The sequence below is a fragment of the Ochlerotatus camptorhynchus genome, unplaced genomic scaffold (assembly GCF_037179485.1).
Source record: "Ochlerotatus camptorhynchus isolate MF236.1 unplaced genomic scaffold, CSIRO-AGI_Acam_v1.1 ptg000284l, whole genome shotgun sequence".
In the NCBI taxonomy this organism is placed as follows: Eukaryota; Metazoa; Arthropoda; class Insecta; order Diptera; family Culicidae; genus Ochlerotatus; species Ochlerotatus camptorhynchus.
In genome coordinates, this window is record NW_027040773.1 from 7,350,001 (window position 1) to 7,377,965 (window position 27,965).

Consider the following 27,965-nt stretch of genomic DNA (forward strand, 5'->3'; position numbering starts at 1 on the left):
TTTTCACATGGCTTAAGATCTGTAATCTACATTAATGGGCACAAATATTCATAATTAGTTAGAATACCTTCATGGTTCCTATATGTACATGGAACGGTCCTCCGGCAGATCCGGAACATCCTTAAATGTGATCAATCCACGAAATTGAGCCTAGAGCTCCGCGTATTTTTTTAAACATTAGGAACAGTGATAAAAGACAGAATTTGTGGTCGTGACAAAAACATGGACCTGGATGGCCATAGGACCGTCCTCCGGAAGATACGGAAAATCCTTATATCACAGTGTTTAAAAAAGAACTGCAGAGCTCTAGGATCAGTTTAACAGATTGACAAATTTACGGATGTTCAGGATCTTTTGGAGGACAGTTCCATGGCAATCGGGATCCATGTTTGTGTCACGAACCTAAATTCTATGTTAAATCGCAGTTCCAAGAATAAAAAAAACCACGGTTTTTTCACAGTTTCTTGGATGATCATCTTTCACGGATGATCTGGATCTTCTGGAGGACGGCTCAATGGCCATCCAGGTTTATGTTGATGTACCGACCCTAAATTCTTTCATATATGGGTCATTCCAGCTCAAGTGGGTACATAATTTAAAAAATTTGTGGTCGATGTCACCGATTTGAGCCAAGCCTGGCCAAAACGCTTATTTTGGCATTCTGAACAAACGCCGTTTTTGATTTTGCTCTGAAGTGCCTATATAGTTCTCGGCTACAACCCTGGATTTTCAAGATTTTTAAAAATTTCAACTTTCAGAAGAGATTACTCCATTAACAAATAAGCGTGATATTAAAACGTCAATTTAAAGGATTTTTAATGTGGATTCACATATGTGTGCTCACATTTTATTTTTGTTACAGCAATTACACTAATCAGGCTGATTACCGGCAAGTATCCAAATTGTCAAAAAATGGCCTATTTTCACCATGGGTGGAATTTTTTATTTCTTAATATTTTGGGCTCAAATTTACACCACACTTTGTAAAACATTTTTCCTATATGTGTTTCCAAGGGCAAATGATTTGGACAAATAGTTTTTGAGATATCAGCAGATGAGTGAGTGGTAGTTTTGAGCTTTTCTGATGGAAAATCACTACAATTTAATTTTTTTTTTCTTGAAGTCCTTCACGCCGATGGCACAATAATATTTTTATGTTATTTTTCACATGTTCCAAAATATTAAGAAGTAAAAAATTCCACTCATGGTGAAAATAGGCCATTTTTAACAATTTAGATACCTGCCGGTAATCAGCCTGATTACTGTAATTACTATAACAAACATAAAATGTGAGTACAACTATATTAACTATATTCTACATTAAAAAATCTTCAAATTGACGTTCTAAGAGCACAAATAGCTTACTTGGTTGTGGAGTAATCTCTTCTGAAAGTTGAAATTTTTAAATATGTTGTAAATCCAGGGTTGTAGCCGAGAAGGGTCTAGGCACTTCAGAGCAAAATCAAAAAAGGCATTTGTTCAGAATGCCAAAATAAGCGATTTGGCCAAGTTTTGCTCAAATCGGTGACATCGACCACAGATGGTGTACCCACTTGAGCTGGAATGACCCATATCATAGTTCGAAGTGTTTTCGACAAAACTACGGAGCTCTAGAATCAGTATCATGGATGGACCACATTTATGGATCTTCCGGAGGACGGTCCCATGGTCATTCGGGTCCATGTTTATGTTAAAACCCCAAATTCATTCTAATATCACAGTTCCACGTGTTTTCAAAAAAAAAACCGTGGAACTCTTGGACAGGGCTGGCAAATGTCATTTTCAATGAAAGATCTCACACGATATTTACAGAGATACTTCTGTCACTATCATTGGATGAGAAAACGATGATGGAGATCTCATCGAATTTTTCGTTATGACAGAACGTGACAGTGTTGTGATCATCGTTATTACTAGCTCATTTAATACTATTAAAGTTTGTAGTACAGAGGAAATTTAAATAATATATCCACTCTACCGATTACATATGGTAGTTTGATTAAATTCATCTAAATCAGTTAGAAATGTAGATGTCAAAACCGCATAAGAATTATTCTCATGAGTGCTTGATCATTGAAAAATGACAATAAAGCTAATGATAGGTAGTGTCGTCTCGTGATAGTGAGAGGACCTGTTTTCTCATCGTCAAATGATGGCCGTGATATTTACCAGCTCTGCTCTTGGATCAATGTTATGGCATGCTTTCTTGCAATCATGCAATCAGGCTAAGGCCTTGTTGTCCTCTGATGTCCGAAGAAGTCGTCTCCACTCTACTCGATCCATGGCCACACTTCGCCAGCCTCGTAGTCTGCTAAGGGTCCGCAGGTCGCCTTCTACTTAGTCGATCCACCTTGTCCACTTACGACATGCCCAGTCCCCCGTAGTCGCCCAATTTTTGCAATATGGACGATGGATGGTTCTCCCAGCAGCTGGTGCAATTCGTGGTTCATTCGCCTCCTTCACGTCTCGTCACCCATCTGCACTCCACCGTAGATGGTACGCAACACCTTCGAAAACTCCTTCACCAGTATAGTCCACGTCTCGTGGCCGTAGAGGACCACCGGTCTTATCAGCGTCTTTAAGATAGTCAACTTCGTGCGTCCTCCGGAGTCCAAAGTAGGCACCATTCCCTGCCATCATGCGCCTTTGAATTTTTCTGCTGGTATCACTTTCGGCGGTCACCAGTGACCCAAATACACGAACTCATCGACCACCTCGATTTCGTCACCGTCAATCTGAACTCGGTGTGGATGGCTAACATTGTCTTCCCTAGAACCTCTTCCTTTCATGTATTTCGTCTTTGATGCGTTGATGGCAAGTCCAATCCGCCTAGCTTCAGCCTTCAGTCTGATGTACGTTTCCACCATCGTCTCAAAGTTCCGTGCCATGATGTCAATGTAATCGGCGAAGCCAAGAAGCTGGATGGACTTCCTGAAGATCGTGCCACTCGTGTGTATCTCAGCTCTTCTGATCACACCTGTAACGCGATGTTGAATAGCAGACACGAAAGCCCATCAGCTTGCCGTAGCCCCCTTCGATATTCAAAGAGACTCGAGAGTGTCCCCGACACTCGAACAATACACATTACTAGATCCATCGTTGCCTTTATCCGTTTATCCGGTCAGCTTATCCGGAAATCCGTACTCGTGCATAATCTGCCATAGCTGATCTCGATCGATTGTGTCGTATGCGGATTTGAAATCGATGTGTGGGCAAGTTGTATTAGCGGCATTTCTGCAGAACCTGGCGAATCGTGAATATGAACCCATGAATCCCGCCTGGTATTGCCCCACGAACTCTTTTCCAATTGGTGACAGGCGGCGGCATAGAATTTGGGAGAGTACCTTGTAGGCAGTGCTCAGCAATGTGATCGTGCTATTGTTGCAGCAACCCAACTTGTCGCCCTTTTTGTAGACTGGGCATACGACACCTTCCATCCACTCCTCCGGTAATATCTCCTCCTCCCAAATCTTGACAATTACCAAGTCCAGTGCTCTAGCCAATGCTTCACCACCGTACTTTAATAGCTCACTTGGTAGTTGATCTACACCAGTTGCTTTGTTGTTCTTCAGCCGACCGATCTCCTCCTCAACTTCTTGAAGATCAGGGGCCGGTAGCCTGTCGTCTTCTGCGCGTGCTCCAAGGTCTGTTGTCGTGCCACCTTCGTTTTCTGCTGCTTCACCGTTGAGGTGCTCGTTATAGTACTGCCTCCACCTCTCAAATATGGAGATACCATTTTACGGATGTTGTTGATCTTCCGGACGACGGTCCCATGGCTATCTAGGTACATGTTTATGTCACGACCCCAAATTCATTTTTTTTTTCTTTATTTAAGAGGTTTTTAGCCATACCCAGACAACCAGAAAGCACGTATATTCAAAGTTGTTTTCGTGATATACAAACATATATACAAGCAAACAATTCGTATAGAATGCAAAGAAATGGCTTATACGTACAAAAGTGGAGGCCATATACGTGTATATTTTAATTTAACTTTAAACGAGTTGGTTTAATATCATATACGATTTAATCTGTAATAACAAATTCATTTTGAAAAGTCTTACGATGTAATCCGATTTAATTTGTGATACAGTACGACGAAAAAATGAGCTGTCGCATATAGGTCGGAAATTTGTATTCTATACGATTTCACTTAAACATAATGCGAGGTATGCCATTATTATATGCGATTTTGACTTAAACGGTAGCAATTTACGATACTGTCTGTACATTGTTATACGACTTCTGGTTGTCTGGGTAGGCTAGTTCATCTATTAAAAAATTCATTCTTATAACACAGTTCCTAACGTTTTTTGAAAAAAAAAAAATGCGGAGCTCTAGGATCAATTTCATTGATAGACCTCTTTTACGGATGTTCTGGACTTACCACAGGATGGCCCCATGGCTATTTGGGTCCATGTTTATGTCATGACTCCAAATTCTTTCTTATATCACAGTTCCACATGCTTTCGAACCTTTCGGACCTCCCTTAGCTCAGTCGGTAAAGGCACAGCTACAAAGCAAGACCATGCTGGAGGTGGCTGGGTTGACTCCCGGTCCGGTCTACGAATTTTTCCGGTTGGAAAATTTCTCGACTTCCCTGGGCATAGAGTATGATTGTACTTGCCACACAATCTTACTAATGCAAAAATGGTACAGGCATCGAAAGGTCGAATGTTTTGGATCTTCCGGAGGACGATCCCATGGCCATCCAGGTCCATGCTTATGTCACGACCCCAAATACTTTTTTATATCACTGTTCCTAATGTTTCAAAAAAAAAAACCCGTGGAGCTCTGGGGTTAGGTTTATGGATTGACCACTTTTACGGATGTTCCGAGGACCGTTCCATTGTCTCCAGGATTTATATATAAGAACCATTACTGTATTCTGTCTAATTGTGAACATTTGTGCCCATTAATCGAAATTACAGATCTTGCGCCACCTGCAAAACCCTACAAACACACCTTTAAAAAACGTGTAACAACTCTTTTCGCTTTTTAAAAAAGTAGACGACACTATTTTCAATTTTTTTTACAATCAAAATCATCTACAAACCCAAGTAATTCTAAAGGTACCACAATTTTTGAAATTCATTAAGAAATGGCTATGTTATGTCATTAAAAACCTGCCGTTACACGTTTTCTGAGGCTTCGAAGTCGGCGTAAAGTTTTTTTACCCACCGTATTCGTAGTGTTAATGAACCGTTTGCATATAGCATCGAACCGATATGACGACTACTGATGGTAGAAAGAAAACACATACAGGAATCCTCCAAAGAACGCGTCAATTCTGGGGGATGATTTAGAAAATTTAGTCAATCTACTGAAGCGGATTGGGTTGAGGCGACGAGAACTCTATGTTACATCAACGTTTCAATTGCGTTGAAGCTTGATGGAAGCGCTGGTATTGAAGGATTCGTTGATGTGAAATGAGCTGATGAAAAGAGATTCCAAAGTACCCATTGATGGGTATAAAAGGACCCATTTTGAAGAAAAGTGACTTATTCCATTAATGAGTAACTGTTACCCGGTCAATATCAATAATATGGAGCAGCTACTCTTTAAATGGGTAAATTTTTTACCATTCCAGACGTTAACGCTGAAGTTATTCCCGGTTATCGATTAATATTCCTGATCTGGCGGCAGCAGCAACAAGTTATGATGACGTTACTAAGATACGAAACATTTCAACTGCTAGCTTATGAAACCATCCTTGTGCTTTTATCAAGCAAGTATAAAAGCATTAAGCTTGAAATATTTCGCTGTTGTAACGGATCGTTACCGCTTCGAATAGAGCTTTCTGATAGAACCGAAATAATCAACCATGCGTCCACTTTGAACCGACCCCCTTTGTTGGAGGTGGAACTATCAACATAATCTAACTTCAACTGTTCGACTTACCTCCGTTTGCACCATCGCCGGCCGCTGCGACCTCAGTATCCGCACCGTCTGGAACACGTCCAGCACACCCTCGTACTGCATTCGCTCCAGCACTATGCTGAGCGAAATGAACACCCCGGTTCGACCAACACCGGCACTACAATGCACTGTAATCGGGCCATCCTGGCCGAATTGCTCCTTCGTTTTATGCACCTGTCCGATGAAATCGATGAAGCCTTCACCCGATTTTGGCACTCCTTGCTCTGGCCAGTCGATGAACTGGAACTGCCGCACCGTACGCGAGGAACCGTCCCGCGCATCGGTCACTTTGAACTCGCGCAGTTTGTACTGTGGCATGTTGTACTCGGCAATGGGATCGACCACGTAGCACTGGTACCGCACCGAACGCTCGTGGGGCCAGTATTGGAAACATTTCTCCTGTTGTGATTAAAAGAAAAAGGTTTAGCATAGTTATAAACAAGACTGGCGAAATGTGAAGCTGCAACTCTTACCCTTCCCATTTCCTTGAGCTTGGTCAACATCACAACGATGGTGGAATTGTGTTCCCACAGCATTCGCCAGAAGTCTTCCGCTGTCTCCTGAAGCGGTCCCTGTGCAGCAATGTATGCATTGCGATACCGATAGCTGTAAAACAATCTTTTAGGAACATATGTTGTATTCGATAAACAAACAATGCTTACCCATCGACAAAACTGGCGTTAATGTAGTCGCTGCCTTCCACGCCCCGTATTGGTGTCAAGCATACACGGGATGCTTCGTATGGCAGTATGTGAACCAAACGGTTCTTGTGCTTATTGCACGGCAAGTTGGCCGTCACAAATCGGGACGAGTCGGCTTTCACGTTCGATAGCTTCTTGAATTCCATTTCCATTCCGGTAATGTTCTCGCCTGGCTCAGTTTGCATCAACTTCTGTATGTGATTGTGTAGACTTCTGGCCGGGACTTCCGTGCTACCGCAGATGACCGCCTCCAGCAGAGCATCGTGGATGAATATGTACTGATCCTCGGTTTGAACCATGTAGTTACGTTGTGCTCGCAAACAAGTAACGTGACCGTAGATGTCAATCATCTTTTCGTGACGCATACGTTCCAGCATAGAATCGATTACGATGTAACATCCGGTTCTGCCAACACCAGCCGAACAGTGTACGATGATAGGTCCTGAATCGGGCGGCGTGAGTACCTTGGTGCGTTTCAAGAACTGTAGGAATGGAGCCGGGTGATCCGGAACGCCATGATCTGGCCATGCCGTGAACTGTAGTTGTTTCATCTCTCGTCGTTCGTTGCTTCCGCTTCGGCAAATTTGGAACGTCCTTATGCTGTAGGTAGCTAATTCCTGAGTTTCCGTGATTGTCACCGTCATAACGCCGTACACTTCGGTGCCCCGTGCTGGCCAGTACATATCGCATTTGATTCGAGATCGTTCCTCCAGTCGAGTCATCATGACGATCGTAGAAGACTTCAGTTCCCAGCACATTCGCCAGAAGTCTCCGAATGTCTCCTGCAGAGGTCCCTGCGTCGCTACGTAGGCGTTGTGTTTCCTGTAGCCATCGCAGTAGTTTGCATTGATGTAGTCCGAACCGGGTACTCCCTCGATTGGTTGCAGGATTACTCTGCTATGATCGTAAGAGGTGACGTTTGCATAGCGATTTTTCGGTTTGTTGACTTCCATGTTCGAATGATCCCAAGTGAACTGTTGACCCGGTTCGATGCTTTCGTATTCTTGAGAGAACTTAAGATTATCGTTGGCTTTGAGGCGTTCCACGTGGTTGGCCAGCTCCGAGATGGGGATAGGTGGATGACTGATCATGCCAGGAGTTTGGAAGTTAAGCCTTCGCATATCGACCGGATCGGTAGGAGCAGGTCCCGCACCCAGATCGGCCGCCATCAATGGTCGAGTAACGGCAGCTTGATCCGGAGTTTTGTACGGTTGCTGTCTCCGTCTAACAAAGTAAATTATCACCAGGAGAAAGGACAGCACGAGGGCAGAAATGATGGGACCCACGACCCAAATCATTCCGGGTTCCTCGCTTTTCCCTCGAATGAGGATTTCTGGGTCTTGCGGGACATTGGGATTCGGTCTGTGTGGTGGTTCTCCGGTTGGTGCTTCCTTCATATCCAAGGCAAGGAACTCCGAGAACGGACTAGACGTGTAGAGGTGCTTCTGAGGAGTATCTACTACGGCTCGGACAAAGATGCGGTAGCGTTTGCCTCGTTCGAGTTTTTTGTTGGTGAAATTGTGTTTGGTTTCCCCGGATCCCAGATGGAACGTGTAGGGTATGTTTCTTTGGAGGAACATCGCTGCGACATACGGTGCGTTTAGACGTTCCGAGCGCGTCTTGCTCGGTAGAAGATCTTCTGTGAGGAACTGGTCCGGATGTTTGTGCAGGTTTGATTTGTCCTCTGGGACAACGATCAAGAAGTAGTGTGAGATTGGCCCGTATTCTTCGGATGCTTGCGGAAGAATCACTTGGATCTCTTCACCATTTACGACTCCGTAGAAATCTGGTTGAACCATTGGTTGCGGAGCGGCCATTTGTGTCGTAACTGTGATTTTGGTGGGTGGCTTGTACGAATAGTCGTTTGGAATGGCACTGACGTTTACAAAATAGGTGGTGAACGGGGACAGTTCTCCAATGGTATGAGAGGTGACGTGGCTTTTCAGTACGATCTCTCGCTTCGGCAGGACTTGCTTCTGAGCAATACCCTGAGAATCGACGAACTCTTTGACGGCATCGAAGGAGATCTTGTAATTGTTTGGATTCAGTCGGATCGGTGGTGCCCAATTCAAGGTCATGGAATGTGTACTGACATCGTGAGCTCTGAGGTTCAGGGGAACATCTTCCGGCTTGACTTTTACAGTGACCTTCTCGCTGAGCCTTCCAGGACCGTTTTTGTACAAAGCAGCGATCGCAATGGCATACTGAGCGAATTTCTCCAGGTTCAAAAGATCCGCAGATTCTGTTACTCCGACTACCTTCATTTGCCATTCGTCGAGATCCTCGACTGCAGTCATGGTGTAGAAGATCTTGTAGCCAACAAGCTTACCGCGGGAAGGCACAGTTTCCCACCAAACTTCAACGGTTTGCTCAGAAGTGGCAACGGCTTGCACCATTAGTGGAGCACGTCCCATATCGCGTTCTGTCGGAACAATTTTCTTTTCACTAAACGGACCTGCCCCCTGTTTCGTGAATGCTCGGATTCTGACAATGTACTCCGTACTTTCTTCCAGGTTGGTAAAGACAGCTTTCCTGACTGTCGTGTTTCTCTCCGTGCCGAGGCCATGATCGATCTTTTTGTGGAATTGAATATCGTATCGTGTAATTTGACCATTTCTGTGCTCCCTTGTTGGAGGCTCCCAAGTGATGCAAACCACATCAGGTGTCTGGAATCTAACGACAATATCTGCCGGCGGCCCGGTTGGTATGCCCTCCGGAGTTTGCAGGTATTTCACTGTTTCCTGACCAATACCGATATGGTTCATTCCGGCCACTCTGAATTCATACTCCACACCCCGTTCCAGCTCGTTGATGCGCTTAGTTAGTGTATTTTCCTTCATTATGGTTTCCTCATTCAGTGGCTGTTCTCGAACTCCCCACTTCACGCGATATCCTCGCAGTTCACCATAAGTCTGCTTCGGTCGTTCCCATTCCAGCTCGATCGATACCGTAGGGTCCCGTTCCAAAATCTTCAGACTTACCGTCGGTCTAATCGGGACACCTCCGGGAGTTTTAATCGCAATCGGTGCACTTCTGTCGCCGTCGCCTTTCCGCGTCAATGCTGCCACCTGAACGGAGTACTTGGTGTCTGGTTGAAGACTGGTCACGTTGAATTCCATCGCATCCACCACGTCAAACTTCATCGGCTCATTTAGCAGTCCTCGGCCCTGTTGGAACGACGTTGCCGTTGGCTACATTGGATTACAAAGGGAAAGCGGAAGCTTAACTTACCTCTTCGCGCATCTCCTGCACGTGAATGTGATACCCTCGGATGACGCCGTTTCGGTTCTTCTCCTTCGGCGGTTTCCACGTCACTTTGATGGTGGTTGAATTCACCGGAACTGCCACGACGTCCTGCGGTTCTCCGGGCACTGTTATTGATGCGTGTGTTTGGAGAGGGTTGGGGTGGAAGATGGGATGAAGGGAAATTGGATAAAGAAACAGATCGATTAGAATCAAACGAAGACGCTTTTCTCGGTGAGAGAACATCAACACTCAAACTTAAAAATTTAACATACTAGAAAATCCTATCCTACTCTTGCTTGTTAGCTCATTTCTTCATGAGTCATTGATATCGATATCGATCAATTAGATACTTATTAGACATATTAGTTGTGATTATATTGAGACTGGGTAAAGAACTAACTACATTTCTTCGGTAGACATTCGCTTTGTTTCCCCTATTTGCCAACCTTTGCGCATTTTCTTTCAATAATTCTATTGGGAATGTTTCATCAAGCGGTTATCGCAGCTTCCGTGAATTGGAAAGTGTAAAGTAACATAAGGAAGCCATCATGTAAAGAAAACTGTTATCGGTTGCAATTGTACTGGAGCAGCACTTCTCCAAATTAGCGAACAATATTGCAATCGTCATTGCTACAGTCGTCGTCGCTGGTTGTGAAAGGGCAAAGTTACACACAAGGTACACAGGTAGGTATCCAGCATTGCATTTAAGCGCTTATTCGAAACCGTCCCAGTTCCACCATTTCTCCCTAGATGGTGGCGGTGATTCTGGCAAACGATGCCATTCATTCCATTCGAACGTTTTGTGAAGCAATGGCATCAGCAATAGGGGGCTAATAATACCGTTGCTATTGTTGCTGGGAAATAGCATCAAATAGAGGAGGATTAAGCGCGCAGACACGACCAATATGATGGGAATAGCGTGGGGGAGTTTGTTTGCCGTTCTGTTCTATGCTTTTGCTTGTTTTATGCGTGTTATATGGTGCGATTGAATTGTTCAACGCTCCACCTTCCCTGTACATATTTGAATTCGGGTATGGATTGCAAATGTTTTCTGTTTCGTCTCTTAGTTTTTAGAGATTAGCTTGATAGGATTTGACGAGTTTATCGAAACTGAAATCTGCATTGTACTGCATATGCATGGGGAAATTATGTCATCGTCGGTTCATTTACCTATTGTCATTGTCAGAAGGGGTATTAAATGAAGTCCTTGAGCGTACATTTTTTGCATTAAGGATTCCCCATGCTGCATGGCATCGTTTGACCGAAATTTAGTGTCAAAGACTTCTGTATTCACCCCCTCAAACGATAATAGTTAAAGGAATTGACGGGCTCGTAAAACATCCTACCTGCCTTGCAAAGCAAAGCAAGGTAGGCAGGTAGTGGGTTGGAGGGAATTAGAATATTTCTAGATAACCATCGGATAGGGGAAGTCTTTCCCTACCAGATGAAGATATTGGTTTGCGTGGGCGAGCCTTGAATTTCTAGAAATCATCAATAGAAATCATTGTTTACAAAAGCTGTTAGGCCCTAATTCCAGCTCTATCTAGATGTATCTGGAGCTACAATAGGAAAGGGCCCATCATCATTTGTAAATAAACTGTTCTAAAGCCCTTTCCTCACAAAATCGAAAGCCTCCCACGCAAACCAACAGCATTGTCGGGTAGTGGAAAGTTTCCCCTAAACGATGATGCTGTTGGTTTGCATGGGCGGCCTTTGCTTTAAAACGGTTTGTTTACAAATGCTGATGGGCCCTTTTCTATTGTTGCTCCAGCATATTGGCAGCTATTTTTGCCACATAGTAAGATAAAAGGGGTTCTCTTCTAGCATCCAAAACGTAAAATACGCCAGATAAGGAAAGATGGGGTAATACGGAACAACCCCAGGTGGGGTGGTAAGAAACAATAAGCTAAAAATATCCATTAATTCATTATGATGGCTACCAAGCCTTTGGAATTTTTTCCTTATTAGAGATTTGAATAGATTTTTCTTCTTTACTTTACCTAAACCTTTGGTTATTATTAGTTTGGTGGTTCCGATTCTACACATTGTAAAGGGTGTCCACGATGAAATTGCCACACACAAAATTGATTCGCAAAATTCGAGTTTTCATCCGATTGCCATCAAATTTTCAGGGATTGAGAAATAACTATTAAACTTCATTTTACCATTTTACTCGTATTTTATTTACAGTCCATACGCAAATGCCCGCACCTTGGCCTTAACCCCGGCCATAAGATTCTGCACAACCTGTGAATCAAATGTTTTTTGCATGTAAACCCATACTTTCTTCAGTTCCTCGAATGTCTTCACTACCTTAGGTCGTTTAAGAAGGTGCTGCTTCATAATCGCCCAGTACTTCTCGATGGGGCGGAGCTCCGGAGTGTTGGGAGGGTTGAACATTTTCGGCACGAAATTGACCTTATTGTCCGCATACCACTTCAGCACGCCCTTGGAGTAGTGGCATGAGGCCAAATCCGGCCAGAAGATTGTTGGGACGTTGTGGGCCTTCAGGAGAGGAAGCAGCCGCTTCTGGAGGCACTCTTTTATGTACACCTGTCCGTTCATCGTGTCCTGGGTCACGAGAGGTGCACTCCGCTTCCCGCACGTGCAGATGGCTTGCCAAACCAGGAATTTCTTCGCAAATTTGGACATCTTCTGAGTGCGGACATGCTCCGGAACGCTGAACTTATCCTTGGCCGTGAAAAACAGGTTGCCGGGGATCTGTTTGAAGTCGGCCTTCACATATGTTTCGTCGTCCATGATGCAGCATTCAACTTTCGTCAGCATGTTGAGGTACAACTTCCTGGCACGGGTTTTGGCGGACTTGTTCTGCTTCTCGTCGCGATTAGGGGCCTTTTGTACCTTGAACGTTCGAAGCCCAGCCTTAGTTTTGGCCTTCTGGACAAAACTTCGGCTTAGGTGCAGCTTCTTAGCCACATCCCTAACGGAGGCGTTCGGATTTCGGTTGAAGGCCCCAACTACGCGGTTATGATTTTTGGTGTTGTACGGAATACTTTTTCCTTCAATTCTGGGCTTCCGATCGGTGGTCAACCGTTCCTCGAACCGCTTAATCACTCGCGACACCGTGGAATTCGCCATTCCCAACGTTTTAGCGATGGAACGATGCGAGAGATCCTTGTTCTCGTGATGAATGCGCAAGATTTTATCACGCACGAGCTGTTCTTTCGACTCCATTTCCGCGAGTTTTGATCACAGGACTTTAAAACTTGCAGGATGTAAATAATGCACTATGAACTAAATCCACCCAAATTTTCATTAAATTCTACCCAACGGTTAAAAAGTTAGAGCAATTTCATAGTGTGGCAATTTCATCGTGGACACCCTTTAGTTTCATTTTTATACCTGAGATCTTGACATTTTTACCTAGGGGATGAGTCCTTAAGGGAGTTAGGTTTTTGATAAGTCTTTACTGGGAATAACACTGATGAAGACTGCATATTGTAGGCGAAATACGTATCTGTCATGGATACCAAAATTATTTAAGTGTAATTTAATGGAAGATAACCCTTTTGTCTGCTGTTCCATTTCATGAGTTTAGCCACTTTTCTTTAAAATGGGTAAATTTTTACTCATAAATGTTTACTTTCAAGTTAGTTTTAAGTTAGTTCAAAGAATGTTGTCATGTCAAAATTCAAATCCATGCCGGTAGTACGGAATGTATATCAATCGATAATGAAAATATTACGTTTTGAGATAAGTAATGATTAAAAAATTACTCAAATTGGAATTTATCTATTATGTCTCAAAAGATGAGTAAATTTGAATCAACGGCACTTTTCTGTTTCACGCAATGGCGAACCTCAAATGATAGAACACAAAGTTGAGTTTTTTATTTTAATCTTAAATTTGAGTATTTTTAGATGCAACTTTCGCGGTACAATTAAAAAACTGCATGAACAATTGCAATTGTCGCAGAGGAAGACGCGAATCAACCTGGAAATCAAGCTAGGAGCAGTGCTGCAAAATTTTGACAATGCACGGCGATATTCAAAATTCTGCTTTAGTAAATCATTTGAGCTAACAGTCATCGTCAAGGTAAACCATGTCAATTGTCAGTAACAAACATGTGCATTTTTATTAGCTAAATTTGTAACAAAATTATATGACTTCTAGACCAACAATTGAAAAAGGTGGAACAACAAAACGTAAACAATGGCTTTAAACACAAAATTCTCGAGAATCAAAACACTCTCACGCAAACTAACAATGCCATTCGATAAAGGAAGGTTGTTCTATCAGATGAGGGTGTTAGATTGCTTGGATGTGCTGTGATTTTCGAGGAATTTGCGTTTAAAGCCTTTGTTTACGTTTGGTTGTTCCGCCTATTTCAATTGTTGGTCTAGACTTGAGCGAAACACTTACATGGACCCGTTAAAGGGAACAAGCATGTGAGTTCTGAACTGCTTGGATAACAATAATTTAAAAGACAGAATGCACGAAATTACGTTTTGTTGCCAGGTGAATCTTTGTCATTGATGAAAAAATGATTGAGATTTTGACAAAGGTTTTTTTTGAGGATCAAATATGGGTCATTCCAGCTCAAGTGGGTACACCACCTGTGATCGATGTCACCGATTTGAGCCAAACTTGGCCAAAACGCTTATTTTGGCATTTTGAACAAACGCCTTTTTTGATTTTGCTCTAAAGTGCGTAGATCCTTCTGGGCTACAACCCTGTATTTTCGAGATTTTTAAAAATTTAAACTTTCAGAAGAGATTACTCCACAACCAAATAGGCTATTCGTGATCTTAGAACGTCAATCTGAAGGTTTTGACGTAGGACTACGTCTTTGATTTCTATATGGGGGTACACTTTGTGAAAACCGAAAATGGAACATGTAACAAATTAAGAAAGATTTTGAACGTTAATAACTCAGCTGCCCCTGGTCCAATTTCAATAATTTTATCACCAATCGATCAGAAATATGGCTACGCATTGATAAAAATGCTTCCAAATGTTGATTTTCAACAAGAAACTATTGAAAAACTGGTAAATGTTCAGCATTGTGCAAAAGCGTCGAATTAACTAACAAATCCACCAATTACCTACATGCATATGCTGCTTCCCCAGCACAGTCGTCAGAGAGTAGTAAGTAGACGAAACAAGTCGAAGTGGCATTCGCCTCCGATCCTCCGGCGCGTGCGAATAGGGAGGATGGAATTGCGTAATACTTTACACACTCATCGCCATGTTCAGAACCAAACGCAAATTCTTCGAGATAACCACCATCCGTCGTCTGGCTCGCTGTGGTGGTTTCTGACGTATCTCCGGTTTGATTTACAAGGAGTGCTGAAAATGTTCCTGAAAAATGAGATCCGTGATGCTGTCACCTACACTAAACACGCCAAGCGTAAGCGGCCATGGATGTCATCTACGTTTTTGAAGTGACAGAGACGCACTCTGTTTGGTTTCGGAGGTTAAATCATCACCAACATTGGAAACAAAACGGCTCTTTTCAGGGCCACCAAGCTTATTACAGAAAAGAGTAGGAATAGAATTCATCTGCCTGTTTGTCCATATTCAGAACCACCGACCACACAAAATGCTCATGTAATCAAACTGGAAGCAGGGATACAAATTATTTTGATCAACCTTGATCAACCTTGAATCGCCACGGCCGGATATTTTCGATGGAAGAAGCAACAATCTAGCATCTAATTCGACGAAGACGTCAGGAAACATTTCTGGATCAACAATAGAATAGGGCCCATCAGCATTTGTAAACAAACCGTTCCAAAGCCTCACAAATCGAATCGAAGGCCGCTCACACAAACCAACACCAACATCTTATAGGTAGAAGTTTCCCCTATCCGATGATGGTGTTGGTTTGTGTGGGTGGCCTTCGGTTTGTTTACAAATGCTGATGGGCTCTTTTCTATTGTTGATCCAGATTTGTGAAGCCGAGTTATTTACGAAAGAGAGTGTCGATGAAGAGAATCGATCAATGTAGATAGGATCTATTGAAAAGTGACGCGAGATTTGTTTTCCGTACTGAGCTCCAATGCTACCGACGCCAGGGAGGCAGCTCCCAGAGATGTTATGCCTTAGAACATGCCGATGGCGCCGACTGAGATTGGACCCAGGCCTGCTGGGGTGAGAGGTAATCACGCTAACCACAGACGCCGATATCTATCACGGCGAATGAGAACGACCCAAATTTGAGTTTAGTTATCTCAGAAATAAGAAATAAAGTGCAGGAACTCAGCGATGAGTAAATTTGCCTCATGTTTCCCAGGTTTTTCCAGGATTTTCCAGGGAAAAATTCCCGAATTTGAGAAAAGTAAAGATTGGATTCACTCAGTCTATTGGCACTACTCCGAGACTGAATAAAATTTTCGTCAATCTCCTCATTTTCTGGCAGATTTTTTAGGTTTTCCACACGAAATCATGAGACAAATTTACTCATCGCTGAGTTCCTACACTTTTGGCGATTATGAATGAACTAAACTCAAATTTGGGTCGTTCTCATTCGCCGTGTACGCAAAAAGAAAATAGCCAGTGTCGCTACTTGATAGCAAACTACTCATAATGGGAAGAGTCTTTGTAGCTATTATACCACTTGGTTGCACATCATTCTGCTTTAACCTAAAAAATATAAAGCAGCGCTGCTGTCTGGTATCAGCTCATTTTCGCTTCGGACGGCGTGTCGCAACAGCAGCAGTAGATCGTGGCTGGTCGTGGCAAAGGAGGTGCCAATCGTCATCGCAAAATCTTCGAGGTAACCACCATCCGTCGTCTGGCTCGCCGTGGCAGTGTCTGACGTATCTCCGGTCTGATCTACGAGGTGTGCTGAAGGTGTTAGTGGAAAATTAGGTCCGTGATGCTGTCACCTACTCTAAACACGCCAAACGTAAGTGGCCATGGATGTCCTCTTCAATAAAACGGCCCTTTTCAGGGCCATCAAGCTTACATCAGTAAAGAGTTGGAATAGAATTTATCTGTGCTTGTTTATCCATATTCAGAACCACAAGCCCCCAACGACCACACAAACTTGGAAGCAGGGGTGCAAGTGATTTTGATTGATTCTCGTAATCAACTTTCTTTTTGAAAAAGATTACTACAAATTTGGATCGCCTACAATTCAAAAACGGAAAGAGTTGAGATAATAGATATTTCAGGCATAACATTTGATAACGGCACAAAAGCATTTGTAAACAAACCTTCTAAGGCCCTTTACACGCGAACCAAAGTACGCCCACGCAAACCAACAACATCATCGCATAGGGGCAACTATCACCTTTCCGAAAGTGGTATTGGTTTGCGTGGGCGTACTTTAGTTCGCGTGGTAAAGGGCCTTAGAATGTTTGTTTACAAATGCTTTTGTGCCGTTATCAAATGTTATGCCTGATTTGATCAATTAAAAGAACTTAATGCTCTTCACATTTATTCCGTCCACTAGCGGTCCTACGTCAAGCTTCCGTTCGTGCCCCTAGGCACAGACCCTTCTACTTTTTTAATGTTGATTCTTATAGGTGTACCCAAATTTTGTTTTTGTTATAGTAACTACAGTGAACAGGCTGATTAACGGCAGGTATTAAAATTGTCAATAAATGGCCTATTTTCACCATGGGCGGGATTTTTTATTTCTTAATATTTTGGGCTCAAATTTTCGCCTCACTTTGGAAAACTCTTGAACTTGATGTGTTTCCAAGGGCAAATTATTTGTACAAATAATTTTTGAGATATGACCAGATGAGTGAGAGGTAGTTTTAAGCTTTTTCAATGCTGTTTAATATATTTATATTATTACTTGAATTCCTTCATGGTGATGGCAGAATCATATTGTTATGTTATTTTTCACATGTTCTGGGCTGGATTCTCATTATATGAAATCATAGCTACCTCATTTATTTACTACTGTCCATAATTTAATTATGATCCTAAAAGCGAAATATACATTCCTATGGGATACAGCCAAAACGTGCTTAAGAAGTACGATGAAATCAGATAGATTAGCAGGTATGCAAAATTTCAGTTGTGGATGACAGTTGCTGCTTGAATAATACCGAATACATCATATCAAGAAGACTGGCAACTTTTCCAGAATCCAAGTGGCAGATACAATAGCGCTGCGCTTGAGTGAAGGTGGAAGCAACGCATAGAGACTTTCAGCCAGAGGTTGGTTAGTATTTAAGTATTATCAAAAACTAATATTTATTTATTTGTCGTCAATCACTGTAGACCGTTTTACAATTGTTGTCTTAAGTGCTATTTTTACAATTTTGTCTTTGTTTATATTTTTTATAATATGTCTTAAGAACAAGTTAAAACATTACTTCTAGTTGACGTTATGCGACGAATTAAAATATTGCTTTAATTTGGTTTTTGTCATTGTAAAGTCAATGTTATCGCAGTGCTTATTATATGTATCCATCATTTGGTTCAAGGGTCCAAATTTGGCATAATTCGTACGATGACGCAAATATATTTCTATTGCGTAAATGCCTAGATGGTGTACATAAATTTAAGGATGACAATAGTTCTATTGAATCAATTCGATGTGATACGATATCGTTTACGAAAGAAATCATAGCAAATTCACGACGCTTTTTTAATGTTTGAATATTTAATAGAAAAATTAGCATAGAAAAATTAGCAAATACACAAATCTTTCTTCTGAGGATGTAATTTCAATGCCAAAATCAATGCATGAGTTAACTGTTAACGTAACTGTCATGTATCGTCAGCAAATCCATAGTTCAAAATATGTTTGTAAACCATTATGTACCATGTTTTTACTGCACCGCCCACCGTTATTTCTGTCTTTTGGAAAATCTAACTATTATCTTTACTCTCTATTATTCATCTACAATTAATCTGTTGGATTGGTTAGAGGACAACCGAGAAATAGTGATGGGAAAATGGTACAACCCACCGCGCTATTCGGATGATGGTACTCATTTTTCATACTTGCGATTCGATTTTACATAAATCAGATGAAATAATTTTTGAAGTGCTCCCAACGTTGAAAATATACCTCTTCTTATGTCACAGGTAAATTTAGACTTTTGAGCACAAACACAACTTACTACTTGTTTTGTTTTTGCAAGCCCAAAAATCTATACTAATACTTAGACATAATATTAAGTCTGCAACTGTTTCCTGTGCGTAGGTTCAAATGCGTAGAAGAAAAGAACATAACAGTCACGTTCATGAATGGAAAGTGTGTTTTCAAAAAAATGAAAAATGAAGGTTCAACGTTTATTTTTCTTTATAACTATAATAAAAAAAAGTATTCTTGCTCGTGAGATTAATTACTCAAATAAGGGTATTATTCAAGTAGCAGCTTTCATCCTCAACTGAAATTTTATATATCTGCTAATCTATCTGATTTCATCGTACTTCACGTTTTGGCTGTACCCATAGGAACGTATTTTTCACTTTCAGGACCACAATTAAATTATTGGCAGAAGTAAATAAATGAGGTAGTTATGATTTCATATATTGAGAATCCTGCCCAGAACATGTGAAAAATAACATAAAAATATGATTGTGCCATCGGGTGAAGGAATTTAAGAAAAAAATGGTATTGATTTTCCACCAAAAAAGCTCAAAACTACCACTCACTCATCTGGGCATATCTCAAAAACTATTTTTCCAAATCATTTACCCACATCAAGTACAAGAGTTTTTCAAGGTGTGGTGAAAATTTGAGCCCAAAATATTAAGAAATAAAAAATCCCGCCCATGGTGAAAAGAGGACATTTTTTGAAAATTTGGATACCTGCCGGTAATCAGTCTGTTCACTGTAGTTACTATAATAAAAACAAAATATTTGTACATTTATAATAATTAACATTACAAAACCTTCAGATTGACGTTCTAATATCACGAATAGCTTATTTGGTTGTGGAGTAATCTCTTCTGAAAGTTTAAATTTTTAAAAATCTCGAAAATACAGGGTTGTAGCCCAGAATGATCAAGGAACTTTAGAGCAAAATAAAAAAAGCATTTGTTCAGAATGCCAAAATAAGCGTTTTGTCCAAGTTTGGCTCAAATCGTTGACATCGACCACAACTTTTTTTAAATTCTGTACCCACTTGAGCTGGAATGACCCATATATCAGTGACTACTTGATAATTTTTTTGTCAATATCTTGCGAAAGTCTGTCAATGACATTGACAAATCTCAGCACTGGCTAGGAGTGTCGTCTACAACCGTGCATCGAGCTAATAAACCTCGCCACAATCGCCACGATAAACAAATCAGGACGGCCAAATCACGATCCCTGAAACTGTACACGGCGATGTTGACGAAGATCGATTGCGAGATAATGGACGACGAAACCAACGTCGAGGTAGACTTTAAACAGCTGGCAGGAGTTTTATACGACAACCGGAAGGGAAAAGGTAGCAGAAATTTTCAATCATATGAAACTGTCAGACTTCGCTAAGAAATATCTGGTTTGGCAGACTATCTGTACCTGGAAAAACGTTTGCTGCCTTTCCTGAAGCAACATGATTGTTCCATTCTGTTTTGTCCGGATTTGGCATCCTGTCATTACGCAAAAAAAGCATGGAGTGGTTTGCCACCAACAACGTCCAGGTGGTGCCCACGAACAAGAACCCTCCCAACACGCCAGAGCTTCGCCCAATCAAAAAATGTTGATCCATCGTCAAGCGGAATCACGTGATATACGCTGTAATGTGAACGGGGTATTAGGCAAACTGGCGTTCTGCGGCGAACAAAGTGGACGAGGTATGTATAGAATCTGATGGCAGGAGTTAACACTCCGAATGCGATGCCTCCGGTAAAATGTGTAATGGCAAATTGGCAATGTTTGAAAAATCATTATTCAGCAATTTATCGATAGATTTTAAATCTTTTGAGTTTCAAATGGGGCCTGTAAATTTGAAATTTGTTAATACAGCCATTTAATAATTTTTCAAACATTGCAAGTTTGCCGTTACACATTTTTCCGGAGGCATCGTGTTCGGAGTGTTAATTGAAAAGCCCGGCCATACGGATACGGTCATATTTTTCTGTATTTTAAACTAATTTAAATTTAAAAAGAAAAATAATTTGATTTTTGATTTTTTTTATCAATTTACCCGCATTCTTGTTTGACCAACAACGTAACGTAACATTCTTTATTATTTACTTTATTTATTTCATACGAACAAGTTAAATTCCACGTACACCAATAAAGTGTTCAAGGGAGCCCCGTTCAACGGTATGTAATCACTAGGCTGTGACACGGATATATAAAAAAAATCATTTTCGTTCCAGTATGATTTCCTTATGGGCCCTAGAATAACAGTGTAAAATTTCAGGTCGGTCGGTGGAACTATATTTTAGCGCCAGCGGTTTTAATTTTACATAGGATTTTCTATGAGAAAACTTACTTTTTCAAATAAAAATCTGGTGAGGTCACCCATTGTCCTCTAAAAACAAATCAACCCAATTACTTCCTAGGAAATTTTACAAGGAAATTTTTCTTCCAACACCGCAAAACGATGCGACGCTTGTGGAAAAAGTTATTTAGCCATTACTGATTGCTAACCAAACGAACTACTCATTATTCATTTTTTCTAGCAGCACTGCCTGCTGCTGTTTGCGCGAGGCAGTCACGTTGTGTGGAGGAAAGTCGATATCATACGCAAATAATCTTCGATTTTGATGAACCTTTACACAAGTTTCCGGTATAGTACAACAATTATCAGAGTTGGTTGGAAATGCTAACATTTAGTGTGATAATTTATTAGCTAGAGAATGATCTTTAGAAGAGGGTATATGGATAGTTCCGTTAGAGTACGGCAGTATGAAAATTGAATAGAAGTTGAAAATGAGCGAAGGGCCATTATTGCGACAGTTTTTAAAGATAGATGCACATTTTTGCCTAACCCGTACGATGTACGCGGAGACTTGAAGTATGTCTCCAAGTCTACAGGCAAAAATGTGCGTCCCTCTTTTTGCTCATAAACTGACTGCGGCTGTGGAATAGTTCTAGCGACGTTTTCATCACTACCTAAAGCCCCACGTTGCGAGAACATTTCCAGTCGATGGTGTGTTATAATGCAGTTCTTCTTTACCCAACTATTGTGTTGCTCCTCTCGTCATGACCAACGTGATCATCTCAGAGAGAAAGCAGTAGGGTGGTTGTTGCGTGCTGTACCATCATCAGCATTGTTGACGGCTACTCCCGCCTTGAGTTGTTACATTCAAAGTGTTTATTATGTTAAAATTTCAGCTATTTTGCAAATGCAAATGCAAATTAATTTTTTATTATTATATTTAAAAAAATTATTAAAATGCAAACGCAACTCATGATCTTAGTTCACTTCTTTTCCTATTCCACTGTAATTCAATCTCTCTTCATCTTTCTCCGTTCGTTGACAATTGACAGCGTTTGAACAGAATAACTCAAAGCTCACGCTGAAAGTTCGAATTGTAAGTAATCTGTTGCATGAAAAAATGGAACACTTAACAGCAAAACAATGTTTGCGACCAAAAGCGTCGATACCATTGGTTGGTCCAGTGCTGAGCGCGCTTAAAGCAAATCGGATTCCAACGAAGAGAGAAGCGTTGCAAGTGATTTTTGTTTTACAACTGCTTCCAAGCATCTTACCATCTCAGTGAGCATTAAAGAAGTGGCTAAAATGATCAGGCCGCATCGTGCTCTCGTGCCGTGCGGATCTATTTACTTTTTGCTGAAGGAAGTGTTACTACTACGTAAAGCTACAACAAATTTAAACAGCACTTTTCAGTGCTCAACCTGTAAAATTTCTACCTTATTCAACTCTTATTCCTTTTCGATCCTTGTTTGGACCCTACCCGAGGTAATCCTTCTTGGATATCGATTTGGAAAATTCCTCTTCGATCCTTCAGATTCTTATGATAATCTGCTTGGAAGTCGATTTGGATAAAAATTTATTGCCGCCATGGCGCCTAGGCGTAAAAGAAAGGGGCAAACTATTGATCCCTCTTCTGATGAAATTAATTTGAGTAATCAATTTAATTTGCTCACGGATGATGAGAATGATCCATCATCCAAGAAAAATTCTGGTAAACTTTCCCGGCTTAATGCCAAGAAGGAAAAGATTCCCCCTATTGTGATAACCACTTCCGATTTCCATGCTCTTCGCATGGAACTTTTGAATTTCGTGAAAGTTAAGTTTTCACTACAAATTGGACGTCGGGGTGAATGCCGTGTATTGGCTGAAACCTTGGACTGATTTAAATGTCTTGTCAAGTATCTTACTGAGAAGCAGCACAATTTTTTTACTTACGACACCAAAACTGAACGTGTGTTCAAGGTTGTCATGACAGGACTGCCCAGTGGTGAATTCCTGGATCAGATCAAAGATGAACTGGCAAAATTACTTGGAGTTGTGCCGCTTCAAGTAATCAAAATGAAAATGAAATCCCGTCCTGGCGATTCGCGCAACGGGATTTCTAGTGATTTTTATTTAGTTCACTTCAAGTCTAGTGAACTAAACAACCTTAAGGCCTTAGAAAAAGCTAGCCTTATGCTCAATGTCCGAGTGAAGTGGGAACACTTCAGGAAGACTGGAGGAAATTTCCAAAACCTCACCCAGTGCCGTAAGTGCCAGGGATGGGGTCACGGAACTAAAACTTGCTGCATGCCAGTTAAATGCATGAATTGTGGTGATTCCTCTCACGCAAAGGACGACTGTCCTGTGAAGGAAGATCCTAAGAAATTTAACCCTAGTAGCACGCGTGTCACAAATCAATTGTAGAATAAACAAGTTGCTGTAACTTATTGTGATGAAAGTGTGCTACTCGGGAAATGTTCAAATTGTAGTGAAAACCAAAAATCCAATTTTTGGGAATGTAAGACTCGCAAACCGATCCTACAATCTCGTTCTAAGCAACAGGTAGGAAACGCTTCACGTTTCCGACCAGATATAAATTACTCTGCTGTTAACAACGGTCAACGAGGAACAAATGCTACATTCGTACCCGTAGGTACAAATATCACCCCTACTTCAAATTTTTCATCTATACCTACTCCCCTTGCTGCTAACAATAATCAGCTAGTTAATGGAGCTACCTATGCTGCTATTGCAACGGGTAGAAATCAAAATACTAACCAACGTAATTCTAATGGAAATTTTGACAATTTTGACGGAAGCATTACTGCCCCTAAAATGGAATTTTTACAGAAATCATTAATTAATATGATTTCTGATATGCTTAAATCTAACTCCATATTTGATGCTATTCAAACTGGAGTAAAATTTGCAAATATTGTTGTCGTGACTTTAAAATTCAGTAATGGATTTTAAAGCATTAAATATTTTAAATTGTAATGCTCGATCTCTTAAAGATAATGAAGACGAGCTATTTAACTTTTTGAGGGTTCATAACGTGCATATTGCCGTTATAACTGAAACGTTTCTTAAACCTGACCATAAGGTTAAGAAGGACGCAAATTATTTCATTTATAGAAATGATCGTCTCAATGGACCCTGTGGTGGCGTTGCCATCATTGTTCATAGACGAATCAAACATAAAATTCTTTCTTCATTTGAAACCAAAGTTTTTAAAACTTTTGGAGTTTCTGTTGAAAGAAAATTTGGACAACTTACGTTTATAGCTGTCTATTTGCCATTCTAATGCGTAGGCCAGCAAAAGAATTTTCTCAAGTGTGACCTTCAGAAACTTACCCGTCATAGGTCTAAATTCTTCATTATCGGTGAATTTAATGCAAAACACCGCTCATGGAACAATGCTCAAAGCAATTCCAATGGTAATATTCTGTTTGATGATTGTTCTGCAGGTTATTACACTATTCAATATCCAAACAGCCCAACATGCTTTTCTTCTGCAAGAAATCCCTCCAATATTGATTTGGTCTTAACTGATTCATGTCATCTTTGTAGCCAATTGGTTACCCATGCTGACTTCGGTTCTGATCACCTTCCAGTAACTTTTGAAATATCCCAAGAAATAATTTCTAATCCCAACAGCTCTATTTTCAATTACCATAGGGCTGATTGTGAGCAATACCGACATTTATGGAATATAACTTCGATCCAAACATTCCTTTGCAAACCAAAGATGAAATTAATTATGCTCTTGAATCTCTGACTTCTTCTATAGTTGAAGCAAGAGCTGCCTCAGTACCAAAATGCGAGGTTAAATTCGATTCAATTATAATAGACGACGATCTTCAGCTCTTGCTCTTGTCCGTAGGAGACAATTTCAAAGAACACGCGATCCTGGCATGAAAGTTATCTGGCGGGATTTACAAAAACAAATTAAAAAGCGATTATCTGCCCTGAGGAACAAAACTTTTGAAAATAAATAATTCTTTTTAATTTAGACCCGAGTTCCAAACCCTTTTGGAAACTCACAAAAAATTTGAAAAAACCTCAAAAGCCAATTTCAGCGCTCAAAGAAGGTGGTAAAATTTTGATCACAAATTTGGAAAAAAAAGCTCAGAAACTTGCTAAGCAATTCGAGAGTTCCCATAATTTCAGTTTGGGTCTTACTAGTCCTATTGACAATCAGGTTGCTCGAGATTTTCGGAATATTTTCTCTCGGGAAAATATTTTTGATGATTCCTGGAGGACTGATTTGGACGAAGTAAGGTCTATAACTAAAAAAATTCAAAATATGAAAGCTCCAGGTGATGATGGAATTTTCTATATCCTCATAAAAAAACTCCCAGAGAGTACCTTGTCTTTCTTGGTAAAATTATTTAACAGATGTTTCCATTTGGCATACTTTCCTGATAAATGGAAAAATGCAAAAGTTGTTCCAATTTTGAAGCCGGATAAAAATCCAGCTGAAACTTCTAGCTACCGTCCAATCAGTTTGCTTTCTTCAATAAGTAAACTTTTTGAAAAAATAATTTTGAATAGAATGATGCTTCACATCAATACGAACTCAATTTTTGCAGATGAGCAGTTTGGATTTCGCCATGGGCATTCAACTACTCATCAACTCTTAAGAGTTACCAATTTAAATCGTTCAAACAAATCTGAAGGCCACTCAACTTGAGTTGCTCTTCTAGACATAGAAAAAGCATTCGACAGTGTTTGGCATGAAGGTTTGATTGCTAAATTGAAAAAGTTTAATTTTCCACTTTACATTATGAAATTACTTCAAAATTATTTAACTGACAGAACTCTGCAGGTAAATTATAAAAATTCCAAATCTAATCGACTACCTGTTAGAGCAGGAGTTCCTTAGGGTAGCATTCTTGGGCCTATATTGTATAACATTTTCACTTCGGACCTCCCTGATTTGCCTCAGGGTTGCCACAAATCTTTGTTCGCCGATGACACAGGCATTTCCGCTAAAGGAAGAAGTCTTCATGTTATTTGCAGCAGACTGCAGAAAAGTTTAGATATTTTCTCTTCTTATTTAAAAAAATGGAAGATTTCTCCCAACGCTTCCAAAACTCAACTTCTAATATTTCCACACAAGTCTAGAGCTTCGGAACGGAGTTCCAATTTTCTGGTCAAACCAAGTGAAATATCTTGGATTAATACTTGACCAAAAATTAACTTTTAAAGATCACATTGAGGGCATTCAAGCCAAATGTAACAAATATATAAAAAATTTGTATCCTCTTATAAACAGGAAATCCAAACTTTTCCTGACGAATAAACTTCTAATATTTAAACAAGTTTTTAGACTGACCATGCTTTACGCTGTGCCAATATGGTCTTGTTGTTGCACTACCAGGAAAAAAGCACTTCAAAGGATTCAGAACAAAGTTCTGAAGATGATTTTGAAGTTGCTTCCCTGGTACAGTACTACTGAGGAGGTACATAGAATTTCGAATGTTGAGACTTTAGAACAAATGTCCGATAAAATAATTAATAATTTCAGGCAAAAATCGTTGCAATCCTCAATGGCAACGATTAATTCCCTTTATACTTAGATAAGATTTAGTTTTAGTTTTTAGTGTTAAGATATCAATTGTTATACTGCATGCAGGTTTAAAAAAAACCTGTTTAAAATACTGTATTGCCAAGGCAGGAACAATGTAAAAACACATAGATATATATCATAATAATTAAGGCTGGTACGTTACTGTAGTAACTGGAGCACCTAGGTTAAAATGAAATGTAATTTATTTTGAATTTGGAACAAATAAATAATAAAAAAAAGTGGCTAAAATGATCGTGCTGATAAAAATGTTGGGATACACGACTAAACGGGTGGCGTCGTGCAAACGTGTCTGCAGCAGTTGTACAGAAAATGCCGAGGTAATTTTTAATACATTACACGGCGAACGAGAACGACCCAAATTTGAGTTTTAGTTCACTCATAATCGCCAGAAGTGCAGGAGCTCAGCGATGAGTAAATTTGCCTCATGTTTTCCCAGGTTTTTCCAGGATTTTCCAGGGAAAAGTTCCCGAATTTGAGAAAAGTAAATATTGAATTCACTCAGTCTATTGGTACTACTGAATACAATTTTCGTCAATTTCCTCATTTTCAAGCAGATTTTTTAGGTTTTTCACAGGAAACCATGAGACAAATTTTACTTATCGCTGAGTTCCTGCACTTTTTGCGATTATGAGTGAACTAAACTCAAATTTTAGTCGTTCTCATTCGCCGTGTACATTTAACTCAATATTAAATAAAATAATTTGTTAAATATACACAGCGTCCTAAAAGCACAACCTCTCCGAATGCCGAAGCAAAGCGGAAACTGTTTGAAAAAAATCTGTCTGATCCGCTACTTTGTGCTGTACCATGCGTGGAAAGTGGAGTGGAGATCAAGGAAGTGTGTGAATAGGAATCGGTATTAAATATTACACGTAGCATATGGGATTTGAGCTAATTGGGGCCTTACTCTTATTTTTGGATAATTTGACGAGATAACATCATGCTATCTTTGGGAAAGTTGTAGAGCAGATAAATGGCCAATCGCTGATAAAATTTAAAATTTTCTAGGGTACTACCAGCTGGTCCTACGGCAAAGCCGGATCAACCGTAGAAGTGGTCAATTCATGAAACTGGCCTTAGAGCTCTGGATTTTTTTTCTAAAGTACTTATTATACTCATTAGACTATAGTATGTTTGGACTTATGACTGGAAGATGGACCCCGGTTATTTCGAAAGCACGAGGGGGCAACGGGATGACCTTCCGGAAGA

At 40.5% G+C, this 27,965-nt stretch overlaps 1 protein-coding gene across 10 annotated transcripts in view; it reads right to left on the bottom strand.

The window, feature by feature from the left end:
• Window positions 1–27,965, bottom strand: part of Lar (tyrosine-protein phosphatase Lar) — a 571,867-nt gene that overhangs the window by 1,853 nt on the left and 542,049 nt on the right. For 8 of the 10 annotated variants that reach the window (XM_065228155.1, XM_065228154.1, XM_065228160.1 and 5 more), the window contains 4 exons: window positions 9,852–9,991; window positions 6,582–9,787; window positions 6,393–6,537; window positions 5,902–6,318 (listed from right to left, as the gene is read on the bottom strand). In XM_065228155.1, coding sequence (XP_065084227.1) covers window positions 5,902–6,318; window positions 6,393–6,537; window positions 6,582–9,787; window positions 9,852–9,991 — 3,908 coding nt within the window. The remainder of the gene's footprint in view (window positions 1–5,901; window positions 6,319–6,392; window positions 6,538–6,581; window positions 9,788–9,851; window positions 9,992–27,965) is intronic. The other 2 variants (XM_065228162.1, XM_065228159.1) reach the window with 1 other exon arrangement.